The sequence below is a fragment of the Rhinolophus ferrumequinum genome, chromosome 16, assembly GCF_004115265.2.
Source record: "Rhinolophus ferrumequinum isolate MPI-CBG mRhiFer1 chromosome 16, mRhiFer1_v1.p, whole genome shotgun sequence".
Lineage (NCBI taxonomy): Eukaryota > Metazoa > Chordata > Mammalia > Chiroptera > Rhinolophidae > Rhinolophus > Rhinolophus ferrumequinum.
This window is the reverse complement of record NC_046299.1, coordinates 20,353,311-20,373,828: the sequence shown is the minus strand read 5'-3', so window position 1 is coordinate 20,373,828 and position 20,518 is coordinate 20,353,311. Positions and strand designations below refer to the sequence as shown.

Sequence of the window (20,518 nt, the reverse complement as noted above, 5' to 3'; positions counted from 1 at the left end):
AGAGATCAAATCTGCTGGGACAAGACGAATTCTAGTCCCTTCAAAAAGGGATGTCACGCCCAGCACAGCACCAACCACTGAGTCTAAGAGAAGAAGAGTGTGCAGAGAAAGGAGAGGGGGCCACGTAGACCGCTGAGAGCTGAAAAGGTGACATGGAAGTAGTGAAGCTTCCCTAAAGAACTGACTTTCAAGGGAGAAAAATATCATGGTGTACGAGGTAGGAAGAGATGAGAGATAGCTGAGGGCAATCACCAAAATGGAAGGGCACTGTAGCATAGTCATGATCCAAGAGAGGTAATTCATGAAATCAAGAAAAATAAGAACACATCAATTCCTTTTTCGTTTTGTTTCTTTCCCAACATTTATTATTGAAAACTTCAAACATACACTAAAGCTGAAAGAAGTTTACAGTGAACATCCATATACCCACTACCTGTAGTCTACTGTTAACATTTACTATGCTTGTTTTATCACATCTATCTATCTGTCCATCCCTCCATCCATCACCAATTGATATTGAGGTTTTGTTCCATTTCAAAGCAAGTTTTAGACACTTAAATGTTCCATTTCAAAGCAAATTTTAGACACTTTGTCCTAGATGCCTTGGCTTACAAATCATTAACTAGAATTCAATATTTGTTTACACTCATACCACCCATCAAAATATGTAGTATTACTGTCACTCCTGAAAGTTCTCTCGTGCCCAGTCCATTCCCGCCCCCAATCTCCAGAACCAATCACTATTTTTTCATCATAGGTCAGCTTTGCCTCTTCTAGAACTTCACAGAGATGTAATCATACCATATGAATTCTTTTTTGTAAGGCTTCTTTCACTTCTTATGGTTTTGGGATTCATATATACTGATGTGGATATCAGCATTTGTACTTTTGTGTTCATTGTATGAATATACTATGACTATTTAATTCATTTTTCTGTTGATGAATTCTCCTAGGCTCTTTTCAGTTTTTGGCTGTTACAAATACACTGCTATGGACATTTTGTTTGTTTGTTTGTTGACATGTATTTTCTTTTAACTTGACTGAGACTGCTAAGTCATAAAACATAAAATGGCACAACTACTTTAGAAATAATTATTGCAATTTCTTGTAAAACTGAAGTTTTTCTAAGGTAATGAAGCAGTTGAAGGGATTCTGACAGATAAGACCTAGTGTGTTGACTAGTAGGAACTAGAAAGTGTGCATAAAGCCAGTCATCTAGACTATATATTCCAAGCTGAGTGAGTCCTCACAGCTTTTCTAACCCAAACCTTTCATTAACAGATAACAACAACAACAAAAACAAACAAAAAAAAAACAAAACTAAGAGGCAGAAAGGGAACAAACTTTGCCCAAGGTCATTCATTAAAATAGTAATGGAGCCAGTGTTTCAAGTCTCTGTTCTTGTTATACTAAAGGTGGCAACCCAGGGTACACATGTTGTTTTTGCCTTATTCAATGACCATGGCCAATGTTGCTATGCTGAGTCCAGCTTAACTTCAGAATCCTCCTCAACACAGGACACTGAACTGTCACCACTGGCCCATTGGAGTTGATGTGCACCACAGAACCTACTTGTACCTCATTTGTTGTTTAATTAATGTAGGCACACCTTTGTGTGTTTCATCACAGAGCCATAAATACAGGGGAGAATGCTTGAATTCTGGGTTTTACCCTTAGATAAGGGAAAGCGTATATCTCTTTCCATATTCAACCTCTTTCATTTAGCAACCAGAGAAGAAAGGGTGTCAGAGCTTAGAGCAATATCTCTAATCTTCCCAAACTCCAGCCATCAGCCAGGGCATAAAATAGAGCTATAGGATTTTAAAGTAGAAGAAATCAAATTATTACTTCAGGGTCCCAGTTGAAACTTTTGAGTTAGGAAAAACAAAAAAAAAAGACCTACTCTTGCAGCAGGGGTGCTGTCTGAAAGCTGCCTCTCTGAGCCTCTGCAGGGTTCTAGCCCATACTTCCAGACGACGTTCAGCTAGATACGTGAGTTTGCTGTGTGAGCACTGGCCCACCCCCACCCCCTTATAGGGCAGCTCTGTATATGCCCAACTGGCTACATTGTTCCTCTGTATCCCATTGCTGTCCTGACAGCTCCGAGAGGGAGTCCTCATCCGGGCTTGTGATATCTCTTTAGGAGCTGCCTTAGAGAAGCCTGCTAGTGTTATGTCTTACGTTGCAAACACCGGAGAACTTGAGAGGGCATGGGCTCGAGATGACCACTGAATAGTGACTCTTGAATCTCAAAATCTTCATTCTCTTCTCTCTAACAAGTACCTGATTGTATTGAGATCCTAATTCACAGGGGGGGGGGGGGGAATCATTCTGTTGCTTTCTTTATCCTTGTCAAGTCCCTATCTGGTAGGTAAGGAAAATAAAACAGAAAAAGAAAAAAAAAAAGCATCAAAAAATGATCACAGATATGTAGGTTTATGTTTTCTAACCTATTAACAATGTTAGAAATGGCTTGCAAATAGAAAATAAATTTAAAAACCAGTTATATGACCTTGCATCCAACCTACATATCTATTATGCTGTATGTAAGACAATATGCCAAGGATAAGTAATACAGAAGTAAATAAAATGAGGTCACTTCTCTGAATAGTCTTATAGTCCAGTCGAATACAGGATGAAAATACAAGCAACACCGAGTATTGGGGAACTGAAATGATCTCTTCCCAGAGCCAATAGAAAGAGGTTACAAAAGTTGCTTCTACTTTGCCCCAGGAAAATGAACAGAATGACAAGCAAAATCCAGGGTGTCCAGTCTTATCTTCATCACTCAGGATAAACATTTTACAGTGTTTTTTGAGTGTTTGAATACTCTTCCTGGATACTGGATACAATCACAGTTTTAGGAAGCTGTGTAATTTTCTTTTTTCTTTTTCATGTTAGGACCCCTTGAGGATATGCAAATGCTGTACAGAATTATGACCATCTGAGATTTATAGTAAAGGAGGACATCTCATATCCCACAGAGGATTACATTTGTCTTTCTACTGTCTTTTAGCCCCTCATCACCTTGGACAGCAGCATTTCCTTCACCTTCCTTGCAGAGGGAACCAACACCATCACCGTTCAGGTGGCCGCTGGGAATGCCCTTATCCAGGATACAAAAGATATTGCAGTTCATGGTAAGCTCTGGAAATGGTCCAGTGATGCCCCCTCCTGTGCAGTCAGTCCCCTCTACCTATCCTAGTGACAGTTGCTGACTGCTTTGGAAACTCCTTAGACCATGGCAAAATGATGTAGGTCCACAAGAGGTATCGAAACCTTCTTCCTACCTTGTTCCTGAACAGAGAAGCAGGCACAGACAGGCATTTTTTGTCTTCTGTGATGTGTCTGCATCACAACCTGATGGTCTCATTAGACAGAGACTTACCATAAGTTGAAGTGATGCTAAACTAGAAATAGAAGCATCTAGATCTTATGTCATGCTGAGGTATCTACAACACGCATGCCGCATACACTCTTTGTGAGGATGGGGACCAGTGATTTCAAAAGCTGAAGGAGTCATGGTCCCTACCCTTGAAGAACTCATAGTTCAGGTACTGAGATGAACCTCACATAATCTATGTGTTTTCTTGATTGGTGGAGATTCCAACATCATTGACTGCAAAGGCTGAACATAAGGCTAAGAATATAAGGACAGACAAGGCAGGAGAGTGGTAAATATGGCCCCTCTCCTGTTCTAAATCCTGGAGCACTATTCTTAATTATTAAATTTATTTTAAATAAAATTGTGCTTTTACTACCATCTCACACAACCTCCCCCAAGCCCCTAAAAACAGCCACTACACCAGGGGTTTTCTAGAAAGTTGTACTAAGGTTCTCTGACTCAGACCACATCTCCTCAGCCTCACTTCAGGTGAATGTCTTTTCCTACATGTCTGCAACTTGATGCTCAGGCTCTCTCATTCGGCACCTAGAAGATTTTTGGTTTTTAATTAAACATTTTTTACTGAAGTATAAATTTAATACAGAAAAGTACACATCATAAGCATTTCAGCTTCATGAATTACCACAAAGTGAACAAAGCTGTATACCTGCTAACCAGGTCAAGAAATTGAATGTTGCTCACACCCTCGATAGAGGATTTCAATCTGCTTTTTAACGCCCTGAGGCAGTTACTAGCAGGATGTACAAAGGAACTGAAGGAAGGACATAAGGCTCCATTCTCATTAAGTCCAACTTGTTAAAATTGTATCAATAACTCTGCATGATATCACTTACAGTAGCAAAAGTGTCCTTCTTCTGGGGTTTCATACTTACATTTTATTTCAGGTAATATTCTTTTACAAGAAGATGGGCTTAAGATTTTAGGGACTAACAAAAATGGTAGGAGCACAAATCTACTCCTGATCATCAAATTCCACTTCCTTTCAGAAGCCAAGAAACAGGCTGAAAAGATGGAATTATAGCTGATGCTACATGACAGAATGCCCTTTCCCTAAACACAGGGATTGTGTTGTCCCCTTGCCTATCACACCCTCTTTCAGCCTCAGTCACACGCTCTCTCTTCCTGCAGAATACTTCCAGTCCCAGCTCTTGTCATTCTCTCCTAATCTGGATTACCACAATCCTGACATTCCTGAGTGGAGGCAAGATATTGGCAATGTCATCAAGCGAGCTCTGGTTAAAGTAAGTTGGCTTTATTTTTGCTGCGATCTTTAGGAATAAAGAGCCACATGGTGTCCTCCAGAATATGTTTTCATGGATTAAAAATCACCATTCTACAGTTAGATAAGGATTATTTCTCTGTAAAAAGAGGGAGAGAGAGAGAAATGGAAGAAGTGAAGAAAGATGAGGGTTTGGGGGACAGGCGGTGGGGGGGGAGAGAGAGAGAGAGAGAGAGAGAGAGAGAGAGAGAGAGAGAGAGAGAGAGAGAGAGAGAGAGACGAGCATTTCAGGATGGAGATTGGCGCCATCTTTATCCTAAGTTTGTCTAAGACAAGAGCTTGACTCCTTTAATGAAATGGTGAGGACCACTCATTGAATCTACGCTCTATCATTCACTTTATTGGCTGTTTGCCCAACAAAGTGGTTTTCTTAACCAGACACTCACTCAGACTCCAAGACTACCATTGGCCATACATGGCAATCAAGGCTACAGGCCAGGAAACAGAGCATGTCAGCAGACTGTAAAATTAACCCAACGTCAGATTTGCCTTAAAGAAAGTTTAGAGGGTGCTGTTAACGCTTTGCTCAGGGCTAGGTACTAGAATATAACAACGACTAAAACATGGTCAATTCTAATATGCAACTCATTCTATGATAGAGGCATGGCCAGCATTTCAAAAGAGTGTGGAGAGAAGTGTGAGTCCCTCTATCCAGGAAAGCGAAGGCTTAGCACATATTTGTGACTCAAAAAATACTTGTGAACTATTAGGATGGTCTTTAGAGAAGATACTTGAACTCTGCTTTAAAGGATAAACTGTAGTTAACAGAAAAGGATGATATCTTTCAAGTAGAATGAACAGCATGTGCAAACCCATGGACTACTGAAAAGGCATAGCATATTTGGGAAAGGGCAGAGTTTAGTGTAGGCAATCTTTGGTTTTAAGGGCAAGTATGATTAATGTTGAGCTAGGATGAGTAGGTAGTTTGTGAAGGGTCTGAGAAGCGAACAGGGGTTTGACATATCTCTTATAGGCACTGGGAAGTGTGAGATGTGTTGCATTTATTGTAGTAAAAAATCCTGACAATAGATTTACATGTCAGGTACCCACTCTGGTAGCAATACAGAGGATGGGCTGCTGAGATGGGAAGTGTACATGGTGAGGGAGAGATGTCACAAAAATGACCAGTTAAAAGATGACTTTAGTTATCTAGAGATAAATGATCCTGGAATGGAAACATTCAAAGGCTACTTAGGAAGTTGAGCAATATAATTAATGACTGATAATATGTAGTGTGGGGGAGAGGGAGGGAGAAGCTTTCTGATTACAAGAGTAGGTAAGAGATGGCCTTTTAATCAAGATGGGGACTATGTAGGAGAAATATGCTGGGGGAGCAATAATGGTGTGATCATTTATATGCATTTGGAGCACATGAGAAACAATTGGGTGAAGATAACCAGGAGAGTTGAAACTATGGATCTGAAGATCAAACAGAGGTTCCCGTGCCAGGTGGAGATGTGGGAGGTGAGGCTGTGGAGGTCCATAAACCCCCCACCCCCCACGGATAGTAGGGGTGCAGGACAGACACGAATGTTGATGCTTCCCAAGTTGTAGGAGAAAGATCCAGGGATGGACATGGAGAACAGGCCGGCAGACAGGAAGAAGTAAAAGAGAATGCCATAAGAGCATTCCTGTGGGGAGTTGTTTAAAAGATGAACTTCACCTCAAATCTTTTTATAAAGAGACTGTTCATAGAAAAGGATGAAAATGAGGCTGCTCTGGGATGCATTTGACTGTGAAAGATCCAGAATTGTGTTGTATTTTGTATGATTGTATTTATTAAAGTCATACGAGCTTTTTCAAAAATAATTTTATAATTGGTAATAATAATCCCAATAAATAATAATAATCAGCCATGCCATTTCATGCCTGGGTCTTAAATCTTAAATGAAGATTTAAATCTTAAATGAAGACCAATTACCCATACACCCCTTTGGATGAGATTAAGTGACTCTAGACACATATCTCCAAGTTCCCTCCAAGGTCCCTAACTGACTCACGCTCCCTAAGACCACAATTCCCTGGGACAAAGGGTTACACCAGTCACTGCACTCACAGGCTCACTCACTTCACTCCCCTGGGCAATTCTCTGCATTTTGCTCCTCAGTGTGGTCTCTGGAGACTTGTTTCCCCTGGCTGGTTAAGATAAGGCTTTCTGGCCCAGTGCTCCTGGACACGGAGACTTCCAGCTACTTGGGATCATGCCTTCCCGCAGGATAGGGAGGCAGCTGGCAAAGCCTCCTCAGGTTCCAAGGAAAGACTCTGCTTGGTGAACTTTTTAGTCTTCTGACTGCTGCCTGCTACATCTCGCAAGTCAAGTCGAAACTTACTCTTCGTTATAACATCTCTGAGAATTACCTCTAATCTCTCAGCCTAGTTACAGTTAGGAATCAGAGCTGAGCAAATGGGAAACAACTAACCCCTCCACTTCTATTAAATCCGGCAACTATTTACTGAGTCTCTACTCTGTCGGGCATCTTTTGAAAGAGTGAGGTGCCCCCAAAGACCTCCAGGAATGTCTGCGCAAACGTACAGTAAGAACCTATCAGACAAAAGACTATAGCAGATGGATGTACTCATCTGTCATAGAGGTCATGATCTAAGTTCCTGAGATGTGGTGGGGGTGGTATTTTGGAAGGGCTTGTGGGGGGGTGGGTGCTGACATGGAGGGGTGCACTGCAAACAGAGATACTCAGGGGAGGAGACAGGCATTTCTGCCAAATTAAAAACTACATTACCATAATTGGATTGGGAGAAGAAGAGGTGTTGTTCTGAATAAAAGACTTTTAGGAGACACGGAGGGAAGAATAGACATACCCTTTACAGGGGGAAAACTCAGAGTTTTGTTTTCTTCAGGAATCTGCCTTCAGATAGAAGCTTTTAAGTTTTTATCAAAAACACTATATAAAAAAAAAACACAATATAATCCTTTGACTAAACACTCAAGAATTTAAAAATTAACTCACAATATCCGCACCTTGACACAACTTTTACTGTTTTGTTTTGCTTTTTCCCTCCTGCACATTTTTATTTTTATAGAGTTGTAACCCAAGAAATATAAGGAGATAGATCAGAATGCAGCTATCATAAGTGTTTTTTCACTGTACTAATTTTAATCTTAATGGTGGAGTAACATTCTATCAAGTTGATATCATTATTTACTTAATGTTTTTGAATATTTGTGTTTTTCCCACTTATTTGCTATTATTATATTATAAATAAAGTTGTAGGCATTTCTTCCTGGATATGCCTTTTTCCTATATTTTGGATTATTTCTTTATGACAAACACTCCAAGTTATAGTTACTGAACAAAGGGTCTGAATATTTTTATGGCCTTAAAGTGAGTCTTTTGAAAAACAAATTGGCAATATGTAGAAATTTTTAGTGCTGCCAGCAACAAATGAGGAAATATCTTAATTGAAGTCTCACCAATATTAGCTATTTTAAGTTAACAAAAAATCCTGCTTTCGTAAGTGAAAACAAGTGCTGCTTTGCTTTTTTTCTTTAATTTGCATTTCCGCATGTTTGTTTATAACTTCTTATTCCTCATTTGCAGCCAGTCTGTTTATGTTTTACTCAGAAGCTCTCGCCCTCTAAGTACAGAAAATATGGGAGGGGCTTTTGCAAAAGTTTCCAGCAAACAATAATTTGGAAATCATTTGCAATAGCATTTTAGTTTCAGTGAAAATGTATATATATAAGAGCAGAGGTCGTAGTGAAACTAAGAATTCTTTACCTAGCAGTTCTAGGGGACAACAGAAAGAAAGCCTGGATGTGTGTTGGAACTTGTGCCTAAAATGCTGCCTTGAAAAACCATGCATAAGCCTTAGCCCTGTGCGTATTCTGCTCCTTGTCACTTGTGTCCTCCTTGAGGACCTCACTCTTCAGTCTAAACATCTTCACAGGTAACCAGTGTCCCCGAAGACCAGATCCTGGTGGCTGTGTTCCCTGGCCTCCCAACGTCAGCAGAGCTCTTTATCCTCCCCCCGAAGAACGTGACAGAGAGGAGGAAAGGCAATGACGGGGACCTGGAACAAGTAAGTGAAAGAAAACTTAGCTAGAACAATTGCCTATACTTCTCATTCTAAGGGGACCCAAAGATGATTCCAGCCAAAATGAGAGACAAGCTGTCTCCCATTGGCCCATCAGCCTGTCACTATTGGCCCAGCACCCAGGGCTTTGAAGAGCAATCAGCCTTACTCAGAATAGACACAAATGCACATAGATGGGAGCATTTGGCCACCCAGGAAGGAAAAGCGCCCTGGCATCATCATTCCAACAGCTGGCATCCCTGCAACTTGCTCCCATCTCCCTCCCAATGACTTTTCCCAGGGGAGAGAGATGGGGGAGAGGAATTTGTGTTTCCCCATTTATTTCTGGGAAACTGTGCTTCTTGTATTTAGTGATCCTGGTCAGTCTAAGTCCTGCTTCTGGTGAGAACATGAACTCCTTTCAACATGTGTCTTTGGAGAGAGATGGGTTGTCTCATCTTGCTTTGATTAAGGAAGCAGCGTTTCCAAACGAGATTGTGATTTACTGTCCTTACCAAACGGGCATATCATTCCTGTGATCTGCACACTATTCAGGAAGTAAAGGAGTTGGCCAGTCCCATGGTTCTCCCTCTGTCACTCCCTGCCCTTACTGGGGTCTTAGTGGCTGTGCTCTGCTTCAATCTCCCCTAATTTCCCTTGATGCTAAGTCAGAAGTAGAAATAAGTGAAAATGAGGCCGCTAGAAATCGGCATGAATCAAATACATTTTCTCCCATATAAGGTAATCATTGTATAGGCACCTCCCTCTGACACTCACCTGGCCATCACCCCCATCCCCACATCCATCTTCAGTCCTCCTCAAGCAGCATAGATGTCATCACGGTCAGTTTCTCTGGAAAATGAAGCGGATCCTTGCATTGCAGGGTTGCATATTGAAGTTGGCCAGAAATAAATTCCACTTCTCAGTGCATGCATCACTTTTACAAGACCTCTTTATTCTGAAATAGCAAGTGGCATGTGTGAACTATATTTGGAAGCTACAATATCCATCCATTTAGATAAATAGGTAATTATGGTGATGAATAGCAGCTGTGATATTAAAGCGTGTACAGCGAGATAAGAGTTAGGGACAACAGCCTAAGTCTGCCTCTGCTTTCATGTGGGAATTACGGAGTGATTAAATCGATGTTCTGTGTTCTGAGACTTGCTGAGGAAAAGTAAAGAGGAAAAATTATCCCATAAAAAGGAGGCAGCTTCTGCTTTGATGTTTGCCTACCATTGTCTCTAAGAGGAAAAAAAAAAAAAAAAAACCCAGAGGAGCGGGCTGGGATATCCGTACCTGCTTTTATTCTAGCAAGTGCCTCTCTACCCTGTGTGTATTATTTGATCAGACTAAAGGACAAATGATGGGTTGACTTGCTTTCATTGGGACTCACAAATTTTTCTATGGTAAGTTAAAAGGTGTGGGTGAAAGAGCTCTTAACTAGGAGATGAATGAAACATTGATGTCCGTTATCAACTCTAATTTACCAAGTGACTTTGGACACACCTCTTTGTGTCTCACGATCCTCTCTAGTGTACGTGAATAATACCAACTACTTCCTTGGCGTCACAAGGCTCCAAGAGAACCAAATTGATATAGGGTTCCGAGGTCCTGTCCTCTGATTGAACACAGTCATTTTTTTGCCTACTGAGCCTGATTTCTTACTCCATGAGGGAACATTGTCACATGTCATGCCTTCTCATGCAGCCTCTCTCTCTCTTCTTTTAGATTGTAGAGATTCTGTTTAATGCTCTAAATCAAAACTTGGTCCAATTTGAACTGAAGCCAGGAGTTCAAATCATTGTGTATGTCACACAGCTGACATTAGGTGAGTGAGCGCCTGTTGGGATGGAGGGGCAAATGGAGACGGTGATCTGTTTTCCTGGAGAGAAAAGGGAGGAGGTAATTACCAAAGGCTGCTCCATAACAGCCTGGAAATGGCTTTGTGGCAGGGCTCTTTTGCATATGGATGATTAAGAAAGATCAATTACATCTTTCTCAAGGCTTCCTGTTGAGGTGGCAAGAAGACTTTGTTGGAAGTGGCTGTGCTATTGAATCCCTGGATGATCTGGGGAAAACCTACAATTTCTTTGGGCCTTGACTTTATTATTTGTTTTCATCTGCAACAGTTGGGATTCTATTAGGCAGTCCTCTAACTCTCTTAATTTCTGCAATTCTCTGATTCTATGAATCTTGGTCTGGAGGCCAGATCGAAGGACTTTAAAACTCCCTTTGATTTACAGTGTATAAGTCTAAATGGAAACAGGATCAACTCTAGTTGGTTGATTTGTAAAAGTAGTAATAAAATAAGACCTGTCCCATTGGGCATCCACTACTGGCTCTCTGGGAGAGCCTATTTGCTAAATGTTTCTTATTAATAAAAGACTTTTCAGATGGGGGGATTCCAAATGTGCTCATCTTAGCACTGTTTCACCAGAACAGTGTAAAGGAAGAGAGTGGAACATTGTATAAGTGTTTAATCCAAAATTCCCAACGGACCACCTATAATCGTGTTGATAGACACTCAGGCAATGGAGAAAGAGCATCTGAGTCCTTCTTGTACTCCCCTTACTAGACACACATTGCTCAGTTTACACAAAGAACAGCGTCTCCCCAGGCAGAGCCGAGGAGGTTACCTTCCCTAAGACGCTGTAATTGGGGGTACCATTTCGTCATTGAAACCAAGCTTTCTGTGCCCAGATGGCATGCAGGGCAATTGGAGACTCCTTTATCCAGTGGGTATGCCCTCCAGCTAATAGCTGCCGAGTGAGCATGACTGTTCTTGCCTCCTAGCTCCATTGGTGGACTCCAGTGCTGGGCGCAGCAGCTCAGCCATGCTGATGCTCTTGTCAGTGGTGTTTGTCGGCCTGGCCGTGTTCTTGATCTACAAGTTTAAAAGGTATGTGCTGTGATCACTCAGTTTCGATCTTGGAGCTTGATTCATGGGAGTTGATTCTTCATATAATCAACATTCCTAAACTCAATCCAAATCTGTGATATTAATTCTCCTTGAAGCTCTCTTTGGCATTGGGGAAAAGCAGGAATGGTTGAGGGTAAGGGAATAAATAAGTTTAAGAATCTGAACTCTATCCAATTTATAAGTATATTGAGTTAGGGAAAGAAGAGATAGTCTATGAAATCAATTTGTGCTCTTCAAGGGAACTTTCGGGTTTTCCAACCTCACCAAAATTTCTTAAGTCAGGTCTCAAATGTTCAGGATATCTTTTTCTACAGCTTAACAACCATTCATGATAGTGGAGTAGAGAAAATGCAGCTGAAATCTGTTACACATGCACAGATACACACATACATTTTCTTGTGTTACAGCTATGCAGTATTCCTGTTTAAATTTGCATGCTAAAAACACACAACCTTTCCCCGCCCCCCACCTTTTTTTCCCCGGTTTCTAAAGGGAAATTGATCAGGGAAACCAAACTTGACTTGTATTCAGAAATTAGTTTTGAAGGCCACAGGAAGGGTGATGTAACAGAATACTTATTAAAAACATGAAATTGAAATCAATACTTATGTACTATTATTTGAATAATGTAATACTCTACCAAGAGGTACACTGTTTAAGAGCATAAACTGTGAAATCAGACAGACCCAATTTTAACTTTTAGCATTTGTAAACTTGGGCAATTGAATTTGCCTCCCTAAGTCTTAGTTTCCTCATCTGTGAAATGGGAAAAACAATAACACTTTATAGGTTTGCTATGTGATTTAAATGTAATACTATCTATACCTGGTACATTCTAACTAATCAACAAATCTAAGCTATTGTTATAAATAACAAAGAATATACCTTCCAGAGGTGCCCTTTCTGTCACAAACTGGCATATAGTAGGTTCACAAAAATCATATCAGTGGCATAGAAATATGCTTCGTTGGAAGCCTGGGTAAAGTAGAAATATCATTAATTACTGTCAGATGTGTTTTGAAAGCGTAACTTGGTCCTGGGAGTTTTTCTAGATATTGGAAGTGATGCTTTTTGGATTTTGGAAGCAATCTGTGGTAAAGATGCTTCATTCTACACCTTCCCCAGCCCCCTTTAACTCTCCTGTAGTGGATATCTCAGGCTTAAGAACACCACTTTAATCAATATCCATCTCAGCATTAGCCACAACAGCAGGGATCCTTCAACACCCTCTAGCTGAAGGACGGAGTGAGGTTTACCTTTCTACTTGATTTATAGACAAGTGTGTGAGTCCATGTCCTCTTGGATCAATGCGTGTCAGCCCACCTGCCCTGTTCCCTTTGAGGATGGGCGGAAAACTGGTTATATTACAATTGGAGAGCAAAGATTCAATACACAAACAGTCTAGTCAAGGCAACACCCATTTCTCGATGTACTTCAGTTATATGCAAAACACGCTTTCATTCATCCAAGGATTTGATTGTGGGGAAGCCTGGTGGTTATTGGAATTTGAAGATGAACTAAACCAAATTTATCTTTCTGGTTTCTAGAACTCCATGGTGGCTGAGGTCAGGGCCAGTGGAAGTCCTACAAAACGGTATTTGTGTCAGACATCTCCAAATTCAAGCAAAATTTATCCTGTGGCTTAGAGTTTTCTGTTCTCTTATAAATGCTGCTAAACTCCTTAGACAGTCAACTTATGAAAGTAGGCATCTCTAAATGTGTACACTTCAATACTTGAACCTACGCCAGGTAGTGCCATCTCTGAATTATTCTACCTTTGTAGTCCCTAAATAGCAGCCAACCCTTTCTATGTCCCTGACAGTGAATTATGTGGCTAAGGCTACAGGAAACAAACACCAGTCCAACTGGATAAACAGCGGAGTCAGCTAAGAGTTACCAATCAGCAATTTTCTTTTCTCGCCACCTATTCTAGAAGTTTTCCTCCCAATGCTCAAGCCCTTTGGTGGACATCCTGTTGGATATTCTTTTCCTTCTTTGGTCTTCTTTCCTCCCCATCATCTGGAATTCCAGTGTTGGCGCTGTGGAGGGTGCCTGGCTTGCAGACAAGTAAAGGTCAGGTTCTTACACCTGATTGCCAGAGTCTCCTTTGCTTCTTTTATTACTGCCCATTAGAACTTTCTGCAGTGATAGAAATGCTCCAAAATCTGTACTGTCCAACACGGTACTAATGTGATCGAGGAGCTGAATTGTGAAATGTATTTAACTTGAGTTCATTTAAATTTAAAAAGCTACACCTGGCTAATAAACACTTGGCTAGCACAGTCTAGGGAATGGACAACTCTGTTTCTGTTTCTGTATCACTGGCCATGCTGTTTTCAGACCCCAAATTTTCTCTCTGTGACGACCAGCATTAAGTCAGTAAGCCATTCATTCAGCAGACATTTCTTGCATGCCTACTGTGTGACAGGCACTGAAAAGAATCTCAATATCCCAAGTCATCACTTCACAGGGGAGGAGAATAGAGTTACCATTGGCCTCAAGCTTCCTGTAAGTAAATATCACCCAGTCTCTCACATTTGATCTTGTTCTTGGATAGTGACTATTATTATCTGATGTTTTAGGCAATATAATTAAAAATCATTATGAAATGTTTTTTCTTTTCTGAAAACTCTGCTTAATAAGACGTTCTTTCTCTACTGTAGATTTGTTTTTTTTCTGGTTATCCAAGATAACTTTTGAGCTTTTATATTTTTTCACTGTTTTTTTTTTTTTCAGTAATGTTTTCATCATAGTCCGAAGACGACTTTGCTTTCTCTAATTTCCTCAAGTGGGCTTCTAATACTAGCATAGTTAGAACAAACAAATGAAAATTTAAGTTTTTATAGATGACTTGGGTTGATCCATCTTATTACTCTTATTAAAACCTATATGAATGTGTAGCCCAAGACATACCTCTATACCTCTCTATTTGCCACCCTTTCTTATCTGCAAACTTTGGGTTTAGTCTTAGATTTTCAGCAGTACTACAAGTGGGCATGTTAAGAAATGAAAAACAATTTGACAATTTTTTTAAAGGCTGAAAATTGTGACATATAAAATTCATTCCCTTCCACCATCTATTAAAGATGTTGAATAATCCTTCCTGTTTTTGGAGACTGAAATAAAGTGAACAATCTTTATAAGGACAAATTTATCTAAATCCTCACAGGTATCATTAGGAAACCAGGAAAGGGTGGGGGCGAGACAGTGAACTCTGGCTACAGCTTTGATGTATATAGGCTTGTGTGATCAGAAATGGTTTGACTGCCCCCAGCACCTAATAAATATTACAGTTGATTCCAATGTTCATGAGTAATATGTACTTTTATGATTAGAAGAAATCTAAGTCATCTGGCTGCATTTCTATTTAGATAAGAAGAAAGTAACGGTCAGCATGAATTTTTAATTAGACACATTTAGAGAGCTGGCAGTTTGCTGCCTCACGTACAGTCTATTCATTCAAGGTTCTTATAAATTATATTAAGCTGGTTCAGACCAGTAGGAATCCCAAGGACACCTCCCTCGGTGTATGGAAAGCAACCATTAGAGACATGAAAACTGAAAGTAAAAGAAAGGTAAAAACTACTTGTGTTTTAAACCTATTTTTGGATCTTGTCTTTTGAATTAGCTGTAGAAAAACTTTATTAAATGTCTCCATACTTCATTGGGGTTTGGGATGGAGTGGGGAAGGGAATGTAGAAGCTTGAAAATATCACATGTTGGTGTTAGGACAACAGAATGATTCTTCTTCAGAAATGCACAGAATGTTCTGGGTTGTGGTGGGTGTCAGATGTCTCAAGTTTTAATAACATCTATGCCAGTAGTCAGCTTCATGAAATGTCAGGACTTCAGTCCAATTTCCTCATCATTTATTGAGTTAGAGAGATCTCTTCTAGATGTATCTCTTCCAAGAGATAAAGTGTGATCTTTTTGTTTGAGAACATAATATATGAACGGAGAAAGAGCACAGGCCTTCAGATCATTTATTCATTCCTTCAACAAAATCTTGCTGAATGTAAACCATGTGCCAGGCCCTGTACTAAGTTAAGTGTATAACAGTGAAGAAAAAAGCCTGGACCTTGCACACATGGGGCTTATAGTCTAGAGAGAGAGAAAGATAGGAAACAAGTTAACAAACATTGCCTATTACATCACCCTAAACCAATACGTGTTCACATCTTTCCTAGACACAGTCCCTTTACATATCTATAGCAGGAGAGATTGGGTGGTCAGGAGAGACCTCTTGGAAATGACTTGTAAGCCAAGTTGTGACAGGCAAGAAGGACACCGTCATGAGAAGGGTAGAAGGAGATGTGTTACAGGTAGAGGAAACAGTTGGTGCAAAGTCACCACAGTGGGGATGAGTTTGATGTATTAGAGTCTTTCAACTCAAAGTCTGGGTCTCAGACCAGTGACATCAGCATGACCAGGAGCTTGGCAGAAATGCAGAATTTCAATGCGTCCTGCCCAGACCTATAGAGTCACAAATGCATTTTAACGAGAACGTGGGCAATGTACAATCACATTATAGTTTGAGAAGCACTGGATTAGAGGAATTCAAAGGAGGCTACAGAAGCTGGTGCACAGTGGGTCAGGAGAATAAGGTGATGAATCTTTGAGAAGCTTTTCATTTGAACCTGCCTATTCCTCCAACCTCAAGTCTGCCTGCCTTGTTTCCAAACCCACTCTGTGTCTTTGAAGGAAGTTATTTAGCTTCTCAGTCTTTGCCTTACTCCTTTCCTGAAAGGAAGCTACTGAGATTCCCATTGAACAGATGAGGAAACTGACTGTTAAAGTGTTTAAGATACTCAGCCTGTGGATGGTGTTCTGAAAATGGTAGCAGTGGCTATAAATCTTTTATTTCTTGTCTATTCATAAAGGAACCAACATGAATTGATTAAATTGATGCAAGTTTCACTATGATACAACCTTGTGAGTCTCAAAGTCCAGTTCCTTTAAAAACTTATTAACAGGTCTGTTTTCAGGGTTTTAGTGCATATCTGAATGACGATGTTACCCTTCTGTTTGCACCTGCTTGTTTTTTACCCCCGAAGAAGATGCGTTACTCAGGGAGTTCTGTGCATCTCCCTGGGCACATGGGTCTCTGACCTTGTCTTTCTTGGCCTCATGACCACAGTGGTATCTGGGTGACCAGCCCTTTGCCCAGACATTGGCTTTTCCTGTAAAAAGCTTCTTCCCCCTCTTATCCATGTTTCCAACTGCCAACGTTTGACATGCCCTGTGATCATAATCTGATTTTACTCCCCCATCATGTAGGAAAATCCCCTGGATTAACATTTATGCTCAAGTTCAACATGACAAGGAGCAGGAGATGATTGGGTCAGTGAGCCAAAGTGAAAACACCCCCAAAATCACACTCAGTGACTTCACCGAACCCGAGGAACTGCTGGACAAAGAGCTGGACACCCGGGTCATAGGTATGTGTGCTGCTACCCCCAAGGCTCTGTGTCCTCTGTCCCCTAAACACAAGGTCAGCCACCCCACTTGGCCTGTTCTTCAGATGGCACTGGGCTGGAGGGAAGGGGAAAAGATACAGGAACATAATCATGTTTGAAAATTGCCTGCCACCTCTAACCACACAAAACAGGTAGAATGCTTTTTCCTTAAAAGTAGATGAAGATCGAAAATGCAGGAGCTGGAGTTGGGGAGGGATGAGGCCAAGTATCCATCACTGTTGGCCTTTGTTATTTTTCTTCTATGAAGCAAAAGCATGGTCTGTCCTAATTAATACTCACAGGAAGTTTGGCTCTGTCATCAGAAAGCCCTAGGTCCATTTTCTTGCTCAGCCCATCGACTTGCTCTGTTACCTCCCTGGGACTTGCATTCCTCATCTGTGACATGGGAATAATAGTACGTACCACGTTTCCCTGAAAATAAGACCTAGCCAGACAATCAGCTCTAATGCGTCTTTTGGAGCAAACATTAATATAAGACCTGGTCTTATTTTACTATAATATAAGACTGGGAATAATGTAATATAATAATATAATATAATATAATATAATATAATATAATATAATATAATATAATATAATATAATACCGGGTTTTATATTAATTTTTGCTCCAAAGATGCATTAGAGCTTATTGTTCGGCTAGGTCTTATTTTTCCGGGAAACACAGTACCTTCTGAGATTGTCATGATAATGAAATGATGTTTTGTCATTAGCCCAGTGCCTGCCACTTAGTCAGTGTTCAGTACATGTGGACTCTCACTAGAGTAGAAGACGGCAAGGTATTTCTCCTACCTTGTGCGCCCGTGTGGGAGATGGCAAATGTCAAATGTAGATGAGGTAAGCCAGTGAGCTAATAGCGTGTTTCCCCGAAAATAAGACCTAGCCGGGCCATGAGCTCTAATGTGTCTTTTGGAGCAAAATTTAATATAAGACCTAGTATTGTATTATATCATACCTAGTATTATATTATATTTTATTATATTATACCCGGTCTTAATATAAGACTGTGTCTTATATTAAATTTTGCTCCAAAAGACGCATTAGGGCTGACGGTCCGGCTACGTCTTATTTTCGGGGAAACACGATAAGATGGAATATACAGGTGCCCTATGAAATAAATAACATAGTAAGCACCTGTTCAAGGTGGATTTTTTATTTAGCAGTAAATTAAACAACAACAAAAAAGATCCCCACCTTTGTGAAATTTACACCCTTTTTTCCCTGTCTTCTCTCCCCTGCAGGAGGCATTGCCACCATTGCAAACAGTGAAAGCACAAAGGAGATCCCCAACTGCACTAGTGTTTAATACCAACAAGCCACGTGGTCCACCATCTTTCTGACTTTTTATTTTTGATGGTTACTATTACTATTATTATGAAAATGTCTTTTTTAACCTTTGTTTACCAAGGGCCCCTTCATGAATAGCAGGCAGATGCTTAGCTTTGGGAGGCAAAGGGATTCTTAGCTGATTAAAATGAGACAAAAAGGATAAATGGCTGTGTTTGTGCTATGGGAAAAGTATACATCTTCCCATGGCCTTTTTGCTTTTTTCTGCCATTAATAGTGCAATGACTCTTTTTCCTTGTGGTCTCTCTTTCTCTTTATTTTTAAAGTTGGGTTAGCTTCTCATTCACCTCCCATTTCTCTCTCCCGTCCCCTTCCCCTGGCACACACACTTAAAACATAAACCATTTCCCAGTTAGATCTGCAGGAGGTAGGTTGATGGGGAGTGAACATTAGCTGCAGAAAGCGTGCACACCTTTATGAAAGGCCCTGCCTCGTGCATGTCAATAGCGAGGCTACTGATGGCTTATTGTATATAATTACAATGTAAATAACTTTTTATTTCCTAAGAAATAATTTAATGTTTAGTAAAAAAGAAAACAGAAAAAAGAAAGACGTGTGTGTTGGCTTATGCACTCACCCTCAGAGCTGACCAACCCCCAGGACTGCTTGATGTGTTGGGTTCTGGATGCTCTCCAGTTGTCTGTCACAATTAACTCTTGCATCTCTGTGTCCATGACATAGCTGGTTTCTACTTATATATATAAGGGGGGAGGGGGAGGGCTTCCGTTGGACAATTGGTAAGGGAGGGACTATGGTGACATTGTAGAACATGGGGGTCTTTTTGTTCCATCAGTGACATGGGAGAAGTTGCAAGATGAAGCCCGCTAGAGACTTCAAACTGAGATGGAGATGGGGGTACAAGGCTTCCCCTCCCAAAAGAAAAGGTTGAGGATATTATCAGCCTGAGAAAATGGTTTCTCTAACAAAGCCATGCAATGGATCTAAAGATGACACTGGTCTGCTTTCTGGTTGGATTCCAAGGAAATGTATTGTGCTCCTGGGGAATTCTTGGGTTATTCTTAGCTCAGAAAAGTTCCCTGGGCACTAGGTTAAGCCCAGTGAGTGCCTCTTGGCATAAGAGGACTTAGAGAGGTTGGGAGGGGGGTGGCATTTGTGGAACCATGAGCCCATGCAAACCCTGCAGGCCAAGTAGGGGTCTAGTCTTTAATGATATTAGTCAAAGATGATTTTAGCAAAGCTGTGCTATTTGCTTGTCAGATGTACACAACTTTCTTAAAGTCAAATGTCTGCCTTCAGTTCCCTTAAGATAGTTCTTACCTCTTGAGTGACTGACTTTCAAAGCCAGTGTTCTCTTTTCCAGCACCCCAGCCCCTTTACCCATTTACACACATCAATTGGTTTCAATAGGGTCACTTTAAGCCATGCTGTAACCTTCTTTTTGTTTCCCCCCAGGCTTAGCCTGTGCACACTTTTAGAAAATGATATACTGTATATATGGGAGGAAAGGCCAATTTTGTACCTGTTCATACTTGTGGGATGTTCACATTTTTCTCTGTGAGACACTGAGAGAATGTGATCTACAGAAATCTTACTGGCTACAGCATAGATCAAGGTTAGGAGTATTTCTAAAGATCCTGCTTTTTTGTTTCGAGGGTTAAATGGGGCAGACAATTGCAATACTTGTACTAAACACTGGAATACAAATGCATGAGTCATATCTATATATACAGTATATGTACATATACTGTTCTTGGTTTTATTGTTCCATTTGAATATTTCTACTGTAAAAAAAGACAGTGGTTTTGAAATTGTTGAAAATAAATGTATTTTTGTACATCAAAGCTATATAGTTGTCAGAGATTTCTCTCTTTGGGCAGTTTTCTTTATTATATCAGTCAACTATTGCTATAATAATGCTTCACGGCCAAAAAAAAAATCTCAATAGCTTATAACAACAGACATTTATGTTTTGCACTTGAGTCTTCAGGTTGCTGTGTTTTGGCTGAGCTCAGTTGGGACTGACCAGGCTCACCTGGGCTAGTTTGGATGCAGGCTTCAGTTGCTTCAAGTCTGCTCCATGAGCTGTCATCATTC

At 40.5% G+C, this 20,518-nt stretch overlaps 1 protein-coding gene across 1 annotated transcript in view; it reads left to right on the top strand.

Annotated features, from left to right (window-relative positions):
* Positions 1-20,269, top strand: part of SORCS3 (sortilin related VPS10 domain containing receptor 3) — a 539,475-nt gene extending 519,206 nt beyond the window's left edge. The window contains exons 21-27 of the mRNA XM_033131434.1: positions 3,017-3,140; positions 4,535-4,647; positions 8,592-8,723; positions 10,449-10,548; positions 11,514-11,619; positions 16,918-17,078; positions 18,358-20,269. Coding sequence (XP_032987325.1) covers positions 3,017-3,140; positions 4,535-4,647; positions 8,592-8,723; positions 10,449-10,548; positions 11,514-11,619; positions 16,918-17,078; positions 18,358-18,422 — 801 coding nt within the window. The 3' untranslated portion in view covers positions 18,423-20,269. The remainder of the gene's footprint in view (positions 1-3,016; positions 3,141-4,534; positions 4,648-8,591; positions 8,724-10,448; positions 10,549-11,513; positions 11,620-16,917; positions 17,079-18,357) is intronic.
* Positions 20,270-20,518: the final 249 nt, after the last annotated feature.